Source organism: Musa acuminata, chromosome BXJ1-5 (genome assembly GCF_036884655.1).
Source record: "Musa acuminata AAA Group cultivar baxijiao chromosome BXJ1-5, Cavendish_Baxijiao_AAA, whole genome shotgun sequence".
Taxonomy (NCBI): domain Eukaryota; kingdom Viridiplantae; phylum Streptophyta; class Magnoliopsida; order Zingiberales; family Musaceae; genus Musa; species Musa acuminata.
Genome location: NC_088331.1, coordinates 389,814 through 410,704, shown reverse-complemented (window position 1 = coordinate 410,704; position 20,891 = coordinate 389,814). Strand labels below are relative to the sequence as shown.

The 20,891-nt window shown below is 36.6% G+C and overlaps 2 protein-coding genes across 4 annotated transcripts; both read right to left on the bottom strand.

Moving 5' to 3' along the window:
- Positions 1-721: 721 nt before the first annotated feature.
- On the bottom strand, positions 722-8,760 carry LOC103983684 (glutamate receptor 3.7). The gene is made up of 8 exons (XM_018826712.2): positions 8,630-8,760; positions 8,128-8,522; positions 5,882-7,227; positions 5,505-5,782; positions 3,928-3,959; positions 3,407-3,813; positions 1,649-2,079; positions 722-1,114 (listed from the first exon to the last, which is right to left on the bottom strand). Exons 2-7 carry the CDS (start codon positions 8,381-8,383, stop codon positions 1,669-1,671), a joined length of 2,730 nt encoding a protein of 909 aa, XP_018682257.2. The 5' UTR covers positions 8,384-8,522; positions 8,630-8,760; the 3' UTR covers positions 722-1,114; positions 1,649-1,668.
- Positions 8,761-9,307: 547 nt separating this feature from the next.
- On the bottom strand, positions 9,308-15,507 carry LOC103983685 (OVARIAN TUMOR DOMAIN-containing deubiquitinating enzyme 2). Of its 3 annotated transcripts, none has more exons than XM_009400947.3 (9): positions 15,350-15,506; positions 14,833-14,913; positions 14,718-14,763; positions 13,270-13,378; positions 10,534-10,625; positions 10,381-10,443; positions 10,159-10,277; positions 9,702-9,777; positions 9,308-9,611 (listed from the first exon to the last, which is right to left on the bottom strand). In XM_009400947.3, exons 2-9 carry the CDS (start codon positions 14,895-14,897, stop codon positions 9,555-9,557), a joined length of 627 nt encoding a protein of 208 aa, XP_009399222.2. In that variant the 5' UTR covers positions 14,898-14,913; positions 15,350-15,506; the 3' UTR covers positions 9,308-9,554. The 3 variants fall into 3 exon arrangements, with proteins under 3 accessions (XP_009399222.2, XP_009399223.2, XP_065037330.1); XM_009400948.3 differs by lacking the exon at positions 15,350-15,506 and adding an exon at positions 15,221-15,250; XM_065181258.1 differs by lacking the exon at positions 10,381-10,443 and having other exon boundaries at positions 15,350-15,507.
- Positions 15,508-20,891: the final 5,384 nt, after the last annotated feature.

The window sequence follows — 20,891 nt, the reverse complement described above, 5'->3', positions numbered from 1 at the left end:
TTCGGTCAATGGTGAATCAACGAGGTTAAAAGACATCGATAAGCTTAACGAGGCTTGTACGGTGTTTGCAGAGGATGGGAAGCCCATTTTTCTCTCATCTCGAGGAATCTGTGCTGCACTCGATGGCCACCTTCTTTCGATCCAGTTTCGAGAATGCATCCCGAGTAATTAAGATGTCTCCAAGAAGCATGGAATGTTCTCACACCAAAATGGAGGCAGAAAACAACTGCCACTGCGGTGGTTGATTTGGATTCTGTAGTGATAATAAAGCATTTAGAGTGGGAGCGGAATCATCTGAGATGCTCGTCATTTAACCATGTGGACTATAAATATATACTGCAATCATCATGCAGGCCGAAACAAAAAAGAATTATATCGATGTATTATTAATCAAATAATTCTACTACTCACAACCAATATAGTTTATTGCTTGCTGTGGCTTATTGATTCACTAACTCAATATAGTTTATCATATTATATATATATATATATATATATATATATATATATATATATATATATATATATATCTCATTGCAAGACACAGCAAAACATGCTCATTTGGCGTAGCAAACGATTCAGCCAAACTAATGGGTGAGAGGGACAAGTGACTGTTTTATCTTGATGAGTAGAAGAGAAGAGAGCGACAGAGAATATGAGAAGGTGGTGTTATTCTTGCAGATTACTCAGTGTGACACATCAGCATCATGTCATCACAATATGAGCATATCACATCAGCATCATATCAGCTAACAAATAGATAAATCTAAAGGTAAACAGACATGATCTAGTGAAGAAGACTACATTTGACTTCATCTAGTAGACTGTCGTCTCATGAAGCATATATTCTTTGAGAAACCAACCCAACAATAAGTGTGCCACTAAGGCCACTAGGCATGGAATCTGCAAACAAGTAGAATGGTTCTTTCATGATATCGACATCCACGACAAGGAGATTGGACGGAGACAGATGGTGGGCTCATGAGTTCACATCTGCCTCTCCAAGAACAAGTGATCACAACAGCTTCCACCTACCGAAGAATCCAATCAGATTGGCTTTGGAGAGAAGTGATTCGCATGGAATCGCCCCGTGAAAGCAATGCCCACCTACGACCTGCACCACAAAAGAGTATGTTAAGTTTCTCCAAAAGAACTGGAAGTAATCCTCAGACTTCAAAAAGCTGATTCAAGAACTAAGTTGCCAAGAGGCTCTGTCCACACACAGTGCACAAAGCTCCTGGCGATGCAGGGTTTCGTTAAGTGTCAAGGTATGTGATGTTAACCTGCAAAGCAGAGAAGCTGTTTTCATGAAGGAACAGACACCAAGGTCGACCCTCATGCAAAGAAACATTGTCACGTTGCGATATATTGCTCTAGTTTACAAAATACAGCTTTGAATAGACAGGATAAGAAATTTTTGCTCACACAAAGTGATCTAGAATATCCTGGCATAAACTGAAAGGACTATTGAGAATGCTAAAGCCAACGCATCATGCAAATAGTAAAGCAAGGGATGCTTCATGAATATAGATTATTAAGTGACATACGGATGAGAACTGTTTAGGATATATGAAGTCTGATAAAGAAGCCATCATAAAGGCCCACATAATGACCAATGCACAACAACCTTCTCCGTAGGTCTACTTACACAAAAAGTTCGGTGAGGAATCAGCTACTTTCTGGAAGAGAGGTGTTCCTCTGCTTGAACGCGTTCTTAATGGCTTCTTCTTTCTTGTCAATGAAATCAAAGAAGCGAAAAATGACTTGAGTACAGCCCCTGTTTGGTAGCTCACAGGTGGATGCAGGCTCTCTGTGCTTCCTATTGAAGCGAATAAACTGCCAGATTGACCTTAGAAAAAACAAGATAAGAGATGCAACAGTAGCAACACCACAGACCAGAAATAACCCCCAAAAGCTGTTGAAGTGAAGCTGGTCAGGCTCAGAGTTTATGCCACTCTGAACGATGCAGCTTGTGTTGCAAAACCACTTTTTGTGAATCCTCTGCAGTTCCCCATTCTCAGAGAGCTTGAGCATAGCTGTTGACATATCTATCGCAAGGGGAGAATCTCTTGGAAATGCCTAATATCATAAAACAAAGGAAAGCAATGTCATGATGGCAGAGAACAAACCAAACAAGCATCACAAGATTCACTGGAACAATCTGTTATAAATTGGAGACATTTCTGATTCAAAGAATCATTTCATCTTTTTTTATGAATCATATCAATGAAGTGTAGTTTAATCATTCACAAGAAGTGTCAAGTCAGCAATCAGGTAGTAGACTGGTGGGATGACAATGACAAAAGACAACCTTAAGAAATAGCCAATTCTTTGCTAACTGAACAGAAAAGATGATCAACAGCGAACATTGGTGGGCTGTCTCTGTGGGCACAGAAAGAATCATAAGCAGGGGAAGAGCCTGAAATTGCATATAGTGGAGGGAGACAGGGAACAGTGCCGTCCCAACAAATACTAAACACTGGTAGAATAAACAAATAGTACACAAATATTGTACTGTTCATACCATGAAAAGAACAAAACATGTACATGATATTCATGATTAGAATAAAACTAAAAACACAGTAAAATAATACTAAACTATAAATGTGTTGGATGAATTACTTGAGGAAAGTGTGATATAATGTGCGGTTGAAATTTGCTTTGAAATATTTTGTAAACAATTCTCACAATTTCACATAAAATAGAACAACACAGTACCTAATATTGGAAAGTAAATCAGGGAAGCAGGGATGTCTAAATTTTGATGATGAAAGACGCAGGTATCTTTATTATGAATTACAAAAGTGAATTAATTTGTTTCTGAAGAGTGGCATAACAAAAATTCTGACACACAACAACTTAAATTTAAAAGGAAGAGATCTCATGTTTAAAATATTTGCTGAAGGCCATTTTATAAAATATTAAAATATTTATAGCCATCGTGGATAAGCTATAAATTAAACCTAAGATTACAAACTGAGTGACATGGATGTTTTATTTAATTTATTACTGGATTGGATTAAAAAAACAGATATAAAAAGAAATCAAGACTCAAATATTTTGCCCTATAAATGAAATGACTATTGTTGATCAACTGCAAAGTTTGGTTGGAAATTTTCAGTAACCAATATAATATTTAATTTCATTATAATTTAAATTTAGCATGCTAGTGAAAATGTTTGTCATCATCTTATTTTTATTTATCAAAAAGAAATGAAGGAAGCAATTTTTTACTCCCTTCTATACAAAAGAAGAATATGATAAAATTTCTTGCAACAAAATCATTCAGAAACATGGTTCTTGAAATTTGAAAAAAAAAAAAAAAAAAACTAAGTATTCATCAAGAAAATTTCAATTCATATGCATTCACTATTTTGTGTTTGTGTGCTTGAAAGAGTTTACTTACAAATCCCCATCCATTCCTCGTGAAGGACTGCCCTATGATGCCAAATCCACTTGTTTTTGCTACAAACAACTCAACATATGGAAGCTCATCTACAATTGCTGCCACACCTCCATTTTTTGGCCCACGTTCTAGTGCTTCTTTGTAAGCTTCGGGAGAACCAAGTGAAACAAGCCTTGATGGTTGTACATTAAGTCCATCTACAAGGTAGCTTCGGGCAAAAGATCCTTCTTGGTAACCAATAGGTTCATTACTAGCAATTAAACTGTCAATTCCTTTTATTGGAGATGAAAGTTGTTGGACAGTAAGAAATGAAGTTAAACTTGCAGTGTAGCTTGACGTTATTACCATCAGTAGAAATAGCCATACCATCATAACAAATCGTCCAAGTGTGCTCAAAATTTCTTCTTCTGGAACAAAATTTGTAAAATATTAGTTTGCATCCACTATTTGTGAAAGGTTTTAAGCATCAAGAATGATGACTAGTATTTATACACCATGAATCACATTCAGAAATCACTTACGCTGTGACTGGAAAGGTGTTGAGAAACTAAACCTGTAAAAAATATGCAAGTTAATTAAATATGTCAGTCATAAGCCATGAACATTTAAATTCCAATATGAATCAAGAAAAAGCTAGTCAAGGCTGGTGATCAATTTTGAGTCATGAACTTCTCTGACCAAGTTTTGCTGGCATGCATGTCAGGGTACTCAAAAAATAAAATGGGCATAAAACATCATATAGATATATACTTGGGATCAGAATATTGGAATATAGCACGCTTTAATAAATTATGAAGATCTTTAAAATTTTCCAAATAAAATAAGATTATAGGTTTTTTTAATGTTATTTGTCCTAAAGTAGGACCTCAAATGACTAGAACAAATCTCCGAAATACAAAGTTTTTATAACTTGATTGCGCAGGAAAATCCGAATAAACTAGAAGGCCGTACTTTTGAAAAACATTGAGAAACAAGAATTTGTTTTCTTAGATAGAAATGATGTATTCCAACCAAAGTCGAACTTTATAACCGGTAGTGAGCATCTCAACTAGAACTTGTCATCAAATGTACCGACACATTGGGTCAAACATAAGGTTCCTTGATAGTAAGGTTCAACCAAGATTATTTCCAACAACCTGATTAAAAGTTGATTTAGTAATTTTTAATTATTAGATCTACTTAATAATAAAAACTGAGCTGTATTGTCCATAGCATTAGAACATAATAGCCCTCAGACAATACAACTAACTGGTACTTAAAAACCTTGATGGTTGTTTGTAAGAATTATATTTAACAAGGACAGATATAGCCAACAAAAACAAACAACAACAAAGTCATAATGTTTGTCAAGCACAATAGATATAGTCAAACAGGATTCACATTGCACTGTTGTCTGTCAAGTACAATAGATAGACAAATTCATGAGCTCCTTATCAGCCTTATCAGTTTAAACTTCATCCAATAATAGCCAGTGGCAAGTAAAAATGCTTTGGAGTATCCATAAGTCCTAATGGACATTTAAAAATATATGAAAGGACAAACTAAAATAGCTCATGGACTCACCAAATCCAACAACTACTAATCCTTATGTGTTTAAGCTTGTAGAAAGAGTCTCATCCATGTAGTCTGCTCTGATCCTACTGGCCTTATGTCCTTACAAAAGCAAATGCACTCTTCTTGACACTGTTCTTGTCCTCCTAATTTAGTAATTTACTTGCATCTTAATCTTCGTAGCGTAAGATAAAATGAAGAACGAGGAACAAAAAAGGAATGATTTTCCTTGAAAACAATGAATAAGGTTATATTGTGATTCATTGCCATCAACTTTCTGCAAAATGTTGTGTTTGTCGAGGTTTTAAAAATCAGAAACTCTTAGTTAACAACCATAAATAGCTGCAAAAGTAGATTGTAAAGAAAGACCTTTCAAAGATTGTATGATGTCTTATACATGTCCACATATAGCCAGACAAAATCAGACATATACCAGAATTCAAGAAAGAAGAACTTGCTGAATTACTAGAAGTGCTAACTCAATAAGTAGAAATCAGATCCAAGCTTAATCTACAAGTCGAAATCAAAGTTTCTAAACAAGGCTTACAGAAACATAGTTATGCACTGCCGCGTTGGTGGGCCCCTGAAATCACTATTTACCCTGTGCTCAAGTAGCCAAATAACCACCCCAATGACAAAAAAGAATGCTCCAGTCACGCACCACATTCCAACAGTAAAAGGCCTGAGAAAAACCCAAGCACTTGACTTTATACTTCTGATTGGAGCCAATATGACAAGGCCAGTACAGATGTACGGCTGAGTAAAATCTGAGTTTCTACTCCGACTTGTGACTATTGCGATATCTCCAATGGCTGCATCAACAACCTAAAATATATTTCAGTGTAAATGTAAGCAATAAAGGAAACCAAAAGATATAACCTACTAGTTTTAACTCAATAAAAGAGGTTGCTGATTAGGAATTACATGTTGCACAACCATGTTCACAAGCTCATCATAATTTGGATTGGTCTGACCATTTCCAATAGGCACAAACTTATACGGCACCTCATAAGGAATCAGTTTCATTATCTCTTTGAACACATCAATGCAATATCCACTAACATTCTCCATATCTCCGCTGTTTGTTACTCTTACAAACTCCAGATAACTGGCTCTATTAGGAACTGCTATTCTCAGTGGCCTCTCATTACTTGCCACCACCCAACCACGTGGAGTTTCCGTCTTCCCACCTGGCCAAGTTATTCTCCCAAGAACCTGGGTGAAGCTCAAATTTTTTGGCCTGTTTATGAGTAAATTTTCAGGTAAAGAGATGGAGAGACCTGAATGGTTAGACCAGTAGCCAACTCTATTAGTCACTGAACCACGAACATTAACAATTTCATACATGCGGCTAATGAGGTTTTTATCACCATCAAACTGAATTTGACCAGATAAACCAGTAAAATTCAAGAGTAACAATTTTTTAATTAGTAGGTGCCCTCCATCAAAAGTTTTAAGCGTTCCCAGCTGCATCTTTCCCTTTATACTCTGTAGGTTACTGTTAGACGAAAAAGTGATGTTCTCATACTCATTAAGGAAGTCATTGATAGCATGGGCAGTGGCCCAAACTGTATCATATGCAAAGAAGCCATATGTACTCAAGTTTAAGCTCACCAACCCCTCTTTTTGTAATTCACCCCATCTAGACACAAAAGCTTCTTTTTGGTTTGAGCGAGGAATGTATTGACGAAAACTTACTACTCCTTGCAAATAACTTATAGAATTAGAAGCGGCTGTTTGAGATGTATCAAGAACAGTAGAAAGCCAATCTGTAGCCAGCCAAACATATCCATCAGTCATCATATGAAGCTGCTCAGCAACGGAAAATATATTAAGACCAGAGTCTGGGGTAACATGCACCACATAGACTCGTGGACCTAATGTCTTCGACTTCTGCAGCAAATCTATAATCTTATTCCGAGTAGCTTTGACTGGCAACGCAATCTTATACATCTTTGACATGTTCTCTGCAAGCTCGTCATCAAGATAGTATATCCCGTTCCTTCCGTAATCATCATCTACATAAATTGCAATGACTTGTCTCCATCCAAAATATTCTATTAGATCTGCCATCGCTGCCATCTGATAGGAATCACAGTGTGTCGTGCGAACAAAGAAGGGAAATTGAGAAGAAGAAAGAGTCGGATCTGTAGCTGCAAAAGATATGAGTGGTATTTGAAGTCCACCAGAAATAGATGAAATCATGTGAGCTATTGCAGAGGATTGCGGTCCAATTAGGGCAATTGCATCATGCTCCAGAACACTCAAGGCTGCAGGAGATGAAAATGGTTAAAAAAATTTTAAAAAGAACCAAGTGGAATAGCCATGGCTCCGAGAAAGGTAACCATCTCTTGGTTAAGAAAAAAAGTTTTGTATTGAAAGAATCAAACGAAAACCCAATGCAAATGATTTGACATATAACATCATTACTTCTATAAGACAGATCAGACAGTTCTACTGATGAAGTAATTGTGCCTCACTTTTCTTTCACCATAAAATGAGCATTTGACTGTCACCTCTTTTGAACTTGCAAACAGACATACAACTTTTCCATATATACCAAATACATGCAATACATCTTGATGAAGTAATTCCCTTCATATTACAAATTTATCAATCAGTGCCAACAAATAATGATTTCATGTGATAACTGAAACTTTTTCTCGATCATCTACGTTGTGTTGGTGCGAGGCCAATAATTTGTTTCTCTAGTGAGTTGCAACAAAAATGGGGACATGTAAAGCCGGAAATTTACATGAAGATCTACAAGGACTCATTCAATAAATTCAGGCCATCTTGCGTGATCGATATGGATATCCATCAACCATCATGCTAATAGAAAACTTTACATCTAAGGAATCTAAGTGAATCAAGAACATATGGTTGACCAATTAACAGTGAATTTGGTTGTTGCAATTCCAGATTTCTTTTTGTTGAAATGAGAAATCGGACCATGAGAAAAAGAAGATAAAGTCTCGAGGAACTATAATAAGATTTGGTCTTTAATGATTATGCATCAAGAAGAAAAAGGAAAAAAAGAATAATTCTTGGTGCCTAATCACAAAAGATCAAACCTCGTTCCAGCTATTTGAGATTGGCAGCATAAACCCTCCCGTCGGAGCATCATCAAGAGGAAACACAAAAGAAACATGTGCAAGAAACCACATTACCTGCAGCAGATCCAAGAAAAACGCTACAATTTGCATCTCGCATAACGAGATTCAACCGCGTCCCCCCGAGAACCGACGCATTCGCATTGACATCGGCGACAGCAGCTTCGATCGCGGCCTTTGCAACTCTACCGATGACGGAATCATAGGTTAACACAGCTCCAATATTCACAACAGCAGGCCGCTCAGCACCCGCAAAAACACCGAATCCAGTAGCGAGAAGGAGCAAGAACCAGAGCACGCCACCACAACCCATGATCCAAGGCAAATCCAGCCACCGTAGTGTCAGTCGGTACTGATGAAGGAATCAATCAAGACAGAAACAGTTTGAAAACCTGGCCCTCACGTTCCAAACATGAAGCTCGTTCCTTTTTACCCGAAAGTTGACCCTTTTTCTAGCAAGGGAACAGTAACGGCGATAAAGGAAGGGTTTTTACTGAAATGAAGTGAAAAGGAATGTTTTTTTTTCAGCACTCAGAGAGAGAGAGAGAGAAGTTTTAACCTGCAATGAAGTGACAGAGGAAGGTTTTCTACTGAGAGAGAGAGGGGGGGATCAAGATGCGAGAAATCGCAGTGACGGCATGCGTGTGAGGGTGGGGATTTGAAGACGAGAGTGCCATAAAAGGGACATTTTGTCTAGTTTTCTTTAGCTAGAAGGAAGAAAACGCCATCGTGGGAAGAAAGGGGTATGCTTCTGGAGAGCTCAAGAAAGTAAGAAATGTTTCTCACCATCGATTTAGTTAACCCTACGACTCCATTTTCCTATAGATGAGATTATGGTCATATTTTGTGCTGATTAAAATGTTCTTAATGGATATGCCAAGAATCATATTATGTTTATCGAACGAACGATACAAGAAGTATGCCAAAGCAGTAATCATACAAAACATCCACACACGGTATTTAGTACCTCTAATTTCAACTTAAAAGTCAACGGTCATTCCACACTAGGGTGATGATCATCTAAGTATCATATAAAAGACATCAATAAATTATTCTACACAAAACCACACTTCACTGCAATAATTTCAAATGCCAACTTGAAGGAAACTGCACAATCCAGAGCTGAAGACACCAATATATTCCAAAGCAAAACCATACACACTAGAAAGAGTTCTGAAAGACCTACCTAATGTCAACTCAAAGCCAATGGTTACTGCACAATCCAGAGATGAAGACATGTAACAATATTGCCATGAATCAATTGGTTGCTGTACTGTCTTTAGAACAAGGCACAAAGATGTTAAACAAGAAATTCACATATATATAAGTAGTTTACAACAAAGATCAAATTCCGTCTGATCATCACAACAGCAAGTTCAGTCCAATAATTTGACTTCTTACTCCTCAGACGCCAGTATGAGTTGGAAGTAATGAGATGACCCAAGGAATAAGCTGACAGAAACTCGTCACACAAGCTTCATCATTTACCTATATTCTTGAAAATTAACATGGCCTGTAGCTTGAGCATGTGCGATCGCCTCCTAGATAATCCAAGACAAACTGGTTAGAAATAAGACAAAAAGGCATTCGTACAATAAAGATAGCAAAACAGATCTTGAATCGATAGTAACCTTCTGGCCGGTCAAACCAACTTGGCATACTCCACAGCGTAATGTAAAATTGGCAGTGTCTGTGTAACTTCTCTTCCTAGAAGACAGAAAAAGACAATGCATATCAAAAACAGATACTTGGCAGCATCCTGAAATATATTGCCGAAGCATCTAGAAAATCTGTGAGGTCACAATCAACCTCCGATATTGAACAATTGGAGACACCAGTATCCCAACAACATGTCACGGGCATCAACTAAAACAAATTAATCTACTGTGAAATACATTTCATTTTGAGTATACCATTTATTATACCAGAAATTAGTTCTTTTGCTCACTCCACACTAACTATTTGAGGGAACTAAAACAAACAGGAATATGATGGTGAACCAAAACATCAACAATCTTGAGGATCTTCATGTTCCAATACTACTGTCGAGTAACAGCTTTTAGTTGGGAAATGGATATAAGCTCTTACCTATGAGCATCCTTAACAAGATTAATAGAAAGGTTCTCCACGGGCCCAATGGAACGGTCACTTCTTATAGAAAATACGGTCTGATCAAACTCTTCAGGTGCCCCTTCAAATGGTGACATCTGGAAAATACAAATTGAATAAACACAAGAAAGTTTTTATCAACTATGATGAATTATTTCGTGATAAATATTTTTTTCTGAGACCTCCACAAGGTTCACATACAGCTAGTGCATCATAATGTAGACCATCATAGATGAGCATGACCCTTTCTTGGTAAGACTTCCCCTGTTACCCAATCCAACAGAAGAAGAAAAGGCAACTTATAAATCTAAAGTAAAAACAGCATCCATAGGATCACAACGATGAAATACTAACCTGACCATACAGATCACATCGAGTGCTTTGTATATCATAAGCTGCAATTTCACGACCATAGTACTCTGACAGAATAGACAACTCTATAGCACCTGTGGGAAATAGGTATAGAATAGTACATCACAATGTTCCACTACTGGGGAGAATCACAGGTATGTTATCCATAATTGACAGCTACATTAAAAAAAAAAACAAAGAAGCTGCCATTTGAACAGGTACGAAAGAGCTGAAAGTTTACTCCATACACCACACAGTTTAGATTTAATGGTACAACAAGAGAGGATGTCGTGTTCCAGTCCATGGGCAAACCCACAGATTCAAACAGTCCATAATAAAGGTGCTCTAAACAAGTGACCTTCTAGATATTTAGGGAATCAAAGAAGGATACACTTCCTTTTGTTTATTTACTTCGGATTTTGGTTAAAGATTAAAAACCTACATCTACTGGCTAGAGGTAATAAACACTGTTAATGGAAAAGGCTAGTTGCACAGAATAAACAGAAACTAATCCCCCAAAATCATAAGGATATTATTGCATATTTTGGCCAGTTGATTCTCTAAAAATCTTCAAGACTTAAGTATCCATTAATCTTTATGTAAGCATAAGTTACCCATTGCTCCTTAAAAAAACATATGTCCCAATTATATGATTAACCTTGTTTAATATGCCTATAAGTTATCTTTGCAATCGACCACTTGCTTGTTTTAGATATGTAAGTAAGGTTGTTAAATTCGCAATATAGGTCCTATGATCGTGTGATCTTACAATCCAAATCATATAGCTCAGATTAGGCTTGACAAGTCAGGTCGGATGTTGTAACATAAAAAGGGTGGAATCAACCTGACTTGAGAGTTGACTCAATAAGACTAGTCGACTCGAACAACTCGGCTCGAGTTTACTGAGCCAACTTAGTTGACTTTACATAAAAAAGAAAAAAGCAAAAACTCAATTAAGACAAAACGACTTCAATAAAGGAGAGACGATGCAACAAGCCCTGACCAATGTTGTTGCTCGCGATCAGAGGCTTACCGATGGCCATTCTATGTCATTGATCACCGCAATCCTAAGGAGATGAGCCCTAACCGCTGATCACACCCACGTCGAGAGGGTGGTGCGGCCTGCCAACCTCGCCAGCCATGCAATGTTGTTGATCATCACAAGTGCTGTTTCTCCTCCCCTCTCCTGCCTCTCTTCCAATCTCCTCTCTGTTCTTCTCCTCCAAGCGACTCCCATCTCTTCTCTCTTCCCCCTCTCTTACCTCTCTTCCCATCTCCTCTCCTTTCTTTTCCTTCCGTCTTCTCCCATCTCTTCTCCTCTCCTCCCCTCTTCCTATCTCAACTCCTTTCTTCGACTACATGATGTTGAGTACATGTTGTTTTTGCTTGAGTAAAGTCCACTAGTATCTTTTCTATTAGAATCCTGTATATTCATTCACTGTAAAAAAACAGCTGTTTTTTTTACTATATAGGACAGTAGGACACTTAAAACTTAAAGCAAACTTAGTAGCTAAATCTTAATTAAGAAAATCTAAAAATTTCTTTTATGTTTTATTTGTTTTATAATTTGTAGAATCTTATGATCTGATCCAATCCCAACCCCTCTAACATCATAGGTAGGAAAGCAAGTTTCACAACCAAGCATATAAGTAACATTGTCACCAAAAAAAAAAAGGCAACCTCCATTAGTACATGGAGAAAGGAGTACTTGAATGGAAATGTGCAGATAATTTTCATATCTAGTACGTATCAATAAATTGGATATGGCTACCTATGAGATCTTGTATTTCTAGTTTCAAATTATCTATCATATGACAAAGTGGACAATAAATCAATTCTTAGTACATCAAAGCAGTAAATTCTGACTAAAGAGAATATCAGATAATACAGCAAACCCATTCTGTGCCTTCAGGTAAGGAAACAAAGAGGTTGATGGTACCCTCTTAAGATTGTACTTAAATAAGTAATTGTGTCTTTAAACAGAACAAATCCAACTCTGATTGTCACATAGCTCCTTCCTCAAATCAACTAATTTTTCAAAATAAAGATAACAAATAAAGAAAGCTAGACCTACACCACATATTACAAAAAAGTTCAGGGTCCCAGAAAGTTGCAAGAAGCAATAACTTCCATACACTAGTACTCAAATACATTGAATGGATGTTGCCTAATTAAGGGCAAAAATCATCTAAACATGGCCTCAATAATCAATACCATCTGACTACGATATTCTTCTTTTGAATATATATCAATCGGTATGTACCAGTCTGAACAGTGCATAAACCCTTGTCCCCTCCCTCTGTTATATTCTCAAAAATTCAGAAGGAGAAAACTCATACATAATGAAGCCAATCTCCATCTTTTAGTTTTTTTTTTTTTTTTAAGAAAACTTCAAGACCTGTATAAGCCAATCTCCTTTGCATGCATGCGACACCCTTGCTAGCACAAAATTCATCAAGCATAAAGGAAATTGATCTTAAAGGCCACATTTGCATGTTTTATCCAAGACAATCAGTAAAACCATATAATGCAGATCCTAGTGCAACATTGTACTAACAGATTACTTCATAAACATAGCTGTGGTATTTCTTACGGTGTTAAATGAAGTAATAATGGCACGAATCACCAACAAAGATATGAAGACATAATATGCAAGAAAACAGAATGATAGAAGTAAATGGATCTTTAAAATTTCGCACTTTGCTGTACTTCTCTGGCAGAAAGTCACAGAGCACTCACCGCCCCATTTATCAGGATCCTGAATCCATGCACAATATTCATTATTTGGCTTCCCCAAAAAAGCTTCAGTATATTTTCCTGGATCACTTGCCACAACTGCAGCTATAACCTTCAACACAGGAGAAGACAATTGTTATACAACCATGAGCCAAGAACAAAAAAAGAAAAGCATGGACAAGTTAGGTTCATTGTTATAATATGATGCATCAGGTAGTAATGATTTACTAACATGGATATCCCAATTAAATTCATTTAGACAGGAAAGCTGTGCATTAGCAAATATGTTAGTTTGGACCGCATTACAGTCTGATTCCGCCACATGGACAAATATGAAATCCAGCAAAGAGTGCATGTTTATGTGTTGCATACATGAATGGAAGCACAATTCTGGTTACATCTATGTCTACAGATTACATGTTTGAACACAACGGTAATATTAACATAGGCATGTCTATGGATAATCATCTGTAGGAATGGATGATTGCAAACAGTAAAGAATCTATTTGGATTTTGTGTAAATAGAAGTCCAAATTTGTGTATGCATATGCGTGGTTACGGAATACACAGGACACCAATCATTGTAAATTATATAAATGTCACACTAAAAATATAAATACATAATTATGAACTTGTAAATATGGTTGAAATGTTAGAGTTGTCAAAAGCTTCAAAGACTTGCCTTTTTATGAACATGCAACTATGGGGTTCTTTTTTAATGAAAATAAAAATAACTCAATAGGTGAAGAAGGGAAAGAAAGGCAAGTGGATTTTAATGGGCGATTCTTCCAATGTGTATGCAAACACAATAATAATTGGGCATTGCTTTTTTTCACAATAACCGAGCATTGTTCTTTTTAGTCAGATGATGAATGCTATTCAATGAGGGATTTTGTTGGTTTAACCTCGGGTTGAAACTTGAAACAAATGTCAAGCTACAGCAGGGCACATGAGCTGTATATTCTAGAATAGATTGAGGAACCAGATTTTCATGCAATTCCTAGTTCTTTTTCAGCCCATTTTTCTTAAGATTTTAACTTTTGAAAGAATCCGAATTGAGTTGCTTCAAAAGATTTTGTCTTGTGTTTCGTTCTGTCTAATATCTGATTAAGGAAAACAAAGGCGGTGAACTAAGGCCTTCTCCGCCACCGTCCAGAGAGGAACTTGGAGGGTCAATAGAGGTAAGTACTCTTTGCACATATCTTTTTTGTTGTCTCCTTTAATCTTATCTTCATAACAATGTCAGCATGATTTCACAATCAAGATGACTATTAAGCTGGCAGAAAGGGGTTGACATTGCCAGCTTGATGGTAAATTCCTGTCGTCATAACAAGCCATCGTGATAGTAATATGACCAATAATAAAACAGAAATCCAACTCAAATGACCATAGAAAGAAAAAAAATCCACAAGAAAAAAAATGCAATTCGATGCAAGGAAGAAGAAGAAAACCTGTCTCAAATATGGAGCTTTGGTTTTGTCGTGTTCCATGACGTACCTGCGGAAGAAGCATGGCTTCCTTTAGCAGATCTACAACAGATTGCAAAAAAGAGTTCCAATAACGCACCCGACAGCATTGAAGAGGCAGCTATTATCTGAGGGGATCACTCTCCGCACCACGATCTCGTCCATGCTATTAAATTCCCAGCTGCGGGCACACAAATCAGACTCCGAAAGGCCCAATCAACAAGCAATAAACAGAGGAAAATCAAGAAAGCAAATCGAATCCGAGGATATAAAAGGAAAGTGATGAATACATGAGCAAACAAAAAATGAAAACACAAAAGAACCAATCAAGATCCAAGCAACAAATCGAGTGAAATATGGCGACGAAAAGGCAATTCAATCCAAAAATTAAGAGCATAAAAGTAACAATAATCAAAAGAATCGAGCAGAAGACGGTAGATAAAAACAACAAATAAATCGAGGAAAAACAGATGAATAATTTCCTAAACCTTCTCGAAATCCAAGAATGAGGAGCAGCCAAGTAGTAAAAAGAAAACCGAAATCTTCGGGAAAACGAATTTAAGATGAGGAGATTGAATGGTAAAGAAGAATTCTTTTTTGCTTGGACCGAGAGCAACCTGTGAACGGAAGCGCCGTGCGGGAAGCGACAGAGAGAATGAGAAGGTTGGGGTTGGTGTGAGATCGATGGGAGGAAATAAAGAGAAAGGGGGTGGGGGAGCGGAAGGGGGTTGGAAGCGACAGGGGAGATGGATTTGATGCCTAAATGGAAAGGAGTGGCTCAGCTGCCACCCGAGACGTTAGCTGTATCGTATGCCGAGTTGAGGGTTCTTTATTTCTGACTTGTGCGGGATACGATGGAGGGATCGGCGTTGGTGCGGTGGCACGTACCACTTCAAAAATGTGCCTGCAACTTGCACTTTGCTGTCTATCCAATATGTCATTATTGCTTCCACAAATACAAGCAAGTAGTAATTACAGGTATAATGACTTCCCAAGGAGATAGACGTCCGTAAATAGAAAAGAGACAGATCCTAAGGAATTGGTAACATGAGAGAAACAAGTAACAATAACAATAATAAAACTATTAAATCTTATCTTTTTTAATTACAATCACAAAAGTTAACTTAAAAAATATTTAAATCTTTATTTGCATTGTAATCAAATATTTAATTTAGACATATTTTTTTTTTATTTTTTCTTGTTAATAAAATTTAGAAAATAATTATTCAATGATATAATTTTTATAATAAATTAAATAAATATAAAAAAAAATCTTACTTTATATGGAGAGTTCACCTTTCCTCACCAAGCCGATCTACGAACGGAAGGAACGAGAAATTACATAGTAAGATAAGTTTTTTTTTATTTTCTTAAATATCTAAAATTTTATTTTTGAATTAAAATATATTATAATTATTCATATTATATGTAGTTTCTAACATTTTTTTTTAGTCTAAAATTTTATTATTGGAATAAGACATGTTACAACTATATTTGTCCTATCAAGTTTCTAAATTTTTTTATCCTTTTAAAGGTTTAAAATTTTATTTTAGAATTAAAACATGTTACAATTATTCATGTCATGTGTATTTTTTAAAATTTTTATCTTGAATGCATGATATTTGATTTTTATTAGATTTATACAATGTTTGATTAAAAATACTATTTTCTCTTTTATAAAATTTTATTTTTGTTAATTTATTACTATTTATTATATTTTAATGACTCAATATTAATGAATGGATATTTTGATAATAATTTTATGATGTCATAATTTAGAATTAAAAAAATTGGATAGAATTTAAGTTGAAATCAATCATCAAGCTAAGCGCGTAACCCTTAAGTTAGCTATGCTTGTAGACTAGGCCCAGGCCCGGCCTAACCAGTAGACTAGCTTAACCCAAGCCAACATGAGTATTCTTGTGCAGCGCACTTGATCAATCCATGGGCTATGGGTTGATCCGACATGATATGGTGCATGCACAATTATGTGTAGTGGTCCAATCAATATACATGACCAGTATATTGATTGAACTAAATCAAATTTGATTAGATCGATTCAGGATAATTTCAAACTAGTTTGACTTGTTCAAATTTGTTTAACCTAAATTGAACCTAATATGATCTAAATTATACTAATCTAAGGTAGTTCCAAATCGGTTAAATAAGGATTAGAGATTGGTTCACCTAGGTTATAGTTAAATCGAGTTTAATTTGTTCGATTAAGCTATGGTTCAAGTCATCTGAGAGATAATTAATATTATTTGACATTAATGATATTTGAAAGATAAATTGATATATTTCAATGTATTATTTCATCATGATATAGACATGAACAGTATAAGATGTTTTTATTTCCCTATTGAGGGTAGGTAGGGTGATGCCTTTCGGGGATCAATGAGCCATCGAACATGTCAACTAAATGGCTCCTCCATCCATTATTAAGAGGAACGTGTCCCTGCTTTGGTAAGTGAGGGACACTACTCCATAAGGAGAGTACTCTTTCAGGCATTTGATATATGTCAGTAGGATGATTAACTTTCGGACATATATTTATTTTATAGTTATCTTATAGGGGTTCCTACTCAATGTTGCTAAATTTTTTTTTATTTTTAAAATAGTCTCTCAATAGTATTAAATTGGATTCCAATAGAAAGCATATATTTCTCTACTACTCAACTAGACCTAGTTGAACTTTATTTTTGAGTGGACGATACTATATTTCTCAATAAAGCCCATAGTTACTTAACTCTCGATATAATTGTGGAAACATATTGTAATTATATGAAAAAAAATCTAGGATGTGACATATATTCTATTAAACAAGTTTTAGGTTTCATATGCCTCTCCTCCTATTGTTAACAATATTCATTTCTAGATTCATCATAATATTATATACCATATAGTACGAGCGGTATATATCAAATTGATAAGGGATCGATAAGATTAGTATATATTGATTTATTAATATATCCTATCAAATCATATGTTAATATATTAGTATGATTCGGTACGTACTGTTTGGATGAACGATTAGTACATTTGTATAGACCAATAAGACGAACCATGATTCATTTTATCTTTTGTAACTATTAGCTCTTCTTATATTTGTACCATCTTAAATGACTCACTGAATTATTATTTTCATAATTATTCACTCAATTCATTGATATAAACATACTAGGCTACTACGCCACAGTTCCTAGATGGTACATGAGATATAATCCATTAGACCAATCTGCATTCAGTTATCATATATCTATAATTCTTCATTCATCTAATATCCCAGAGACCATATACGTGTTGTAAGGCCCATACAGAATTCATCTGAGTCTCACTCTTATCAAATTCTCTCGAATAACACCTCTCTCAATCCGAGTGATCCTGGGCAGTGATTTGCTTCAGTGAAAACACATAGGATATTCCTCTCATGATATCGAGAGTGGATGATCCTTTATTGACACTCAATTACCTTCCTAAGGTTAGCTATCATTGTCACTGGTCATCTGTACTAGATATAGAACTTCTTGATCTATAAGTTTGATATCAAAGAATGAAGTATTCCAATAAGGCATCATAGGTGTCTCAAGTCTAGGGACCAGATACACAATTAAGACTACGGAATCATCGTCTAACGTTGAGGTATCATTAATCATCCAACATTCCGTAAACGGATCATTCAGTGAACTCATTTTTCAATAAGCACCTACACTATATCTCTAGTGCCCCCACACAAACAGCTATGAGACCAATTACCTCCATTATATGGACGAGTATATAGTACATTGGTTTGTCCGGTTACTTCGATGTCCTTCTTGAATAACTTATGATAAGAAATATTTAAGATCTGTATTCAAAGGTAAATTAGTCTCATTATCATGATTTCATCATGATTCAATTCTCATTGCACAGATTCAAAGACATCACAATATATTCATTATATAATATAAAATAAAAAAAATCATTATTAATATCAACCAAAAGAAATTATGCAACGTATCATATGTGTCATTACTCATGTGATTGACTTGCATGGCAATTGTAACTAGTAGTGAGGAGGTGTGTCGTTGCTGCCATCCAATGTGTAGACTTTCGCTAAAGAGGAGTTCATGAGAGCTTCTTCATCTAGGCAGACTGGGATCTACGTTTTAGGGAATATACGAGTTTACCTATATGAGAACGTCTCACTCCTCGATGAGGTTTTGTCGTTTTGAGTTTTAAACTCCTAGTTATCTCCCGGCAATCCGATTCTTTTTGTTTGGGAAATGATTTTTGTTTTAATTTTTCACTGCCCATGTGATACTCCTTGATATTTCCCAATAGCGCTAACCATCCTTACGAAGACTACCAAGGTGCGTTGCTGTCATCCAGTGTGTGGACTTTCGCTAAAGAGGAGTTCGTGAGAGCTTCTTCATCTAGGCAGACCAGGATATGCGTTTTAGGGAATATATGAGTTTCCCTAGATGAGAACGTCTCACTCCTCGATGAGGTTTTGTCGTTTTGAGTTTTAAACTCCTAGTCATCTCCTGGCAATCCGATTCTTTTTGTTTGGGAAACGATTTTTGTTTTAATTTTTCGCTGCCCATGTGATGCTCTTTGATATTTTCCAATAGCGCTGACCATCCTTACGAAGACTACAAAGGCGTCATCGTGGTTTGAGACAAGGCATTCCATTTCTTCCTCTCTAAAAGTTATTTCTTGGTTGCCCTTGGTCTTGGGGTGCTTACCAATGATGGCTCGAGAATAAACTTTACGACTCGAGGTGTTGTCTCCTCATGAGGTCTGGTCGTCGATGTTGACATTGATCTATCTTTTTACTAACCCCTGAGGTCAAGGTGATGGCTCCCGACATCTTCGGACGAACCGCCTAAAGTGTCCTTATCATATGAGCTCCTCAACCTATTCCTTCATATTGTGATAGTCCTCCGTATCATGAGCATAATCACGATAGAAACAATAATACCTAGATTTGTTTCTCTTTTTTAGTGGAGTCCTCATCGATCGGGGGTCTCTTATCAAGCCTCTTTCCTATATCTACAAGAAAACTTTCATTCTAGTCAAGATTCAATGGGGTTAGTTCAGACCTCGAGCGAGGCAGGTCGGGTCATTCGCTTCTCCTCCACCGTGGCAATCTTAGGTAGGGGGCAAATTGTGGTTGCTCTTATTTCGATCTTTTGTGGGGTTCCCCGTGCTTGCTCGAGATTATTGCATCGACAGTAATGTACTAGTTGGTTCTTTGAAGTACTTTGAGCACCGTTGTTGGTGTCATTTCTACCAATGACTAAAAGAGGCAAGAGGGCCCTAGTCCATCATAGAGGACTGAATCATGAACGATGAGTGAACATTGTCTACACCTCAGACCTCGTTAGTGAATCGACTAATAAAGTTCGTAAGTGTCTCCTCCTCGCCTTGTCTTAATCCTAGAAGCATTGTTGTCATGGGCCTCAAGCGCACATTTCCATGGAAGTGGAGCTCGAACTCCTTCACTAGTTAAGCGAAGGAATTAATAGAAAATGATTTTAGATGTGTGTACCACTTTCTTGCCAACCCCTTAAGGTGGTTGGGAAGGCACGACACATAGGGCATTCGAGATGCTATATATTGACATTTGAGTCCAGAAGGCAGTGATGTGCTCCACTGGATCAATAATGCCATCAAAGGTTTCCAATGATGGGAGGCAAAAATTAGTGGGGATCGGCTCCTCTTGGATGTCCTGAATAAACGAGGACCAACTCTATATGGAGTAAATATGCCCCTCACTCCTGGATTGGTGGAAGTCGCAACACATTTCTTCTAAGCATCGATCCATTTATTACAATCGGATCCTCAAGGAGTTGTCCTCAAGGATCAAGTCAGTCGAGTGGGTCTCAAACTCAAGCAGAGTGAAACAATGGTTGGGCAATGAGGAGCTCTATCAACTAGTGGTTTGATAAGTCATGGATACTTGAGAGAGGCCGACAATTCATTGGGCAAAAGGATCCTAAAGGACGCCTATATTATGTCGACTAATGCTTGTATTTGCTAGGTGAGATTCAAGATTGCCTCGACAGGAACAAGAAGATAGTTAGCCAACACTCGCGAAGATGAAGGCCTAGGGTCGTTAAACGAACATCAATGCTATAGTGGTACTTACGACGAGGTGGATGTATCTATGTAGGA

What these genes read in the sequence shown, in the direction of transcription:
- LOC103983685 (XM_009400947.3), bottom strand. Translation starts at nt 14,897, where the DNA reads ATGGACGAGATCGTGGTGCGGAGAGTGATCCCCTCAGATAATAGCTGC. An exon ending in GGATCCTGATAAATGGGGCG is followed by an intron (nt 10,626 to 13,269) that starts GTGAGTGCTCTG and finishes TATTTCCCACAG; the next exon opens with GTGCTATAGAGTTGTCTATT. An exon ending in TTGGTTTGACCGGCCAGAAG is followed by an intron (nt 9,612 to 9,701) that starts GTTACTATCGAT and finishes TGGATTATCTAG; the next exon opens with GAGGCGATCGCACATGCTCA.
- LOC103983684 (XM_018826712.2), bottom strand. Translation starts at nt 8,383, where the DNA reads ATGGGTTGTGGTGGCGTGCTCTGGTTCTTGCTCCTTCTCGCTACTGGA. An exon ending in CAGTGCATAACTATGTTTCT is followed by an intron (nt 3,960 to 5,504) that starts GTAAGCCTTGTT and finishes TATTTTTTACAG; the next exon opens with GTTTAGTTTCTCAACACCTT. An exon ending in CGAGGAATGGATGGGGATTT is followed by an intron (nt 2,080 to 3,406) that starts GTAAGTAAACTC and finishes TTATGATATTAG; the next exon opens with GCATTTCCAAGAGATTCTCC.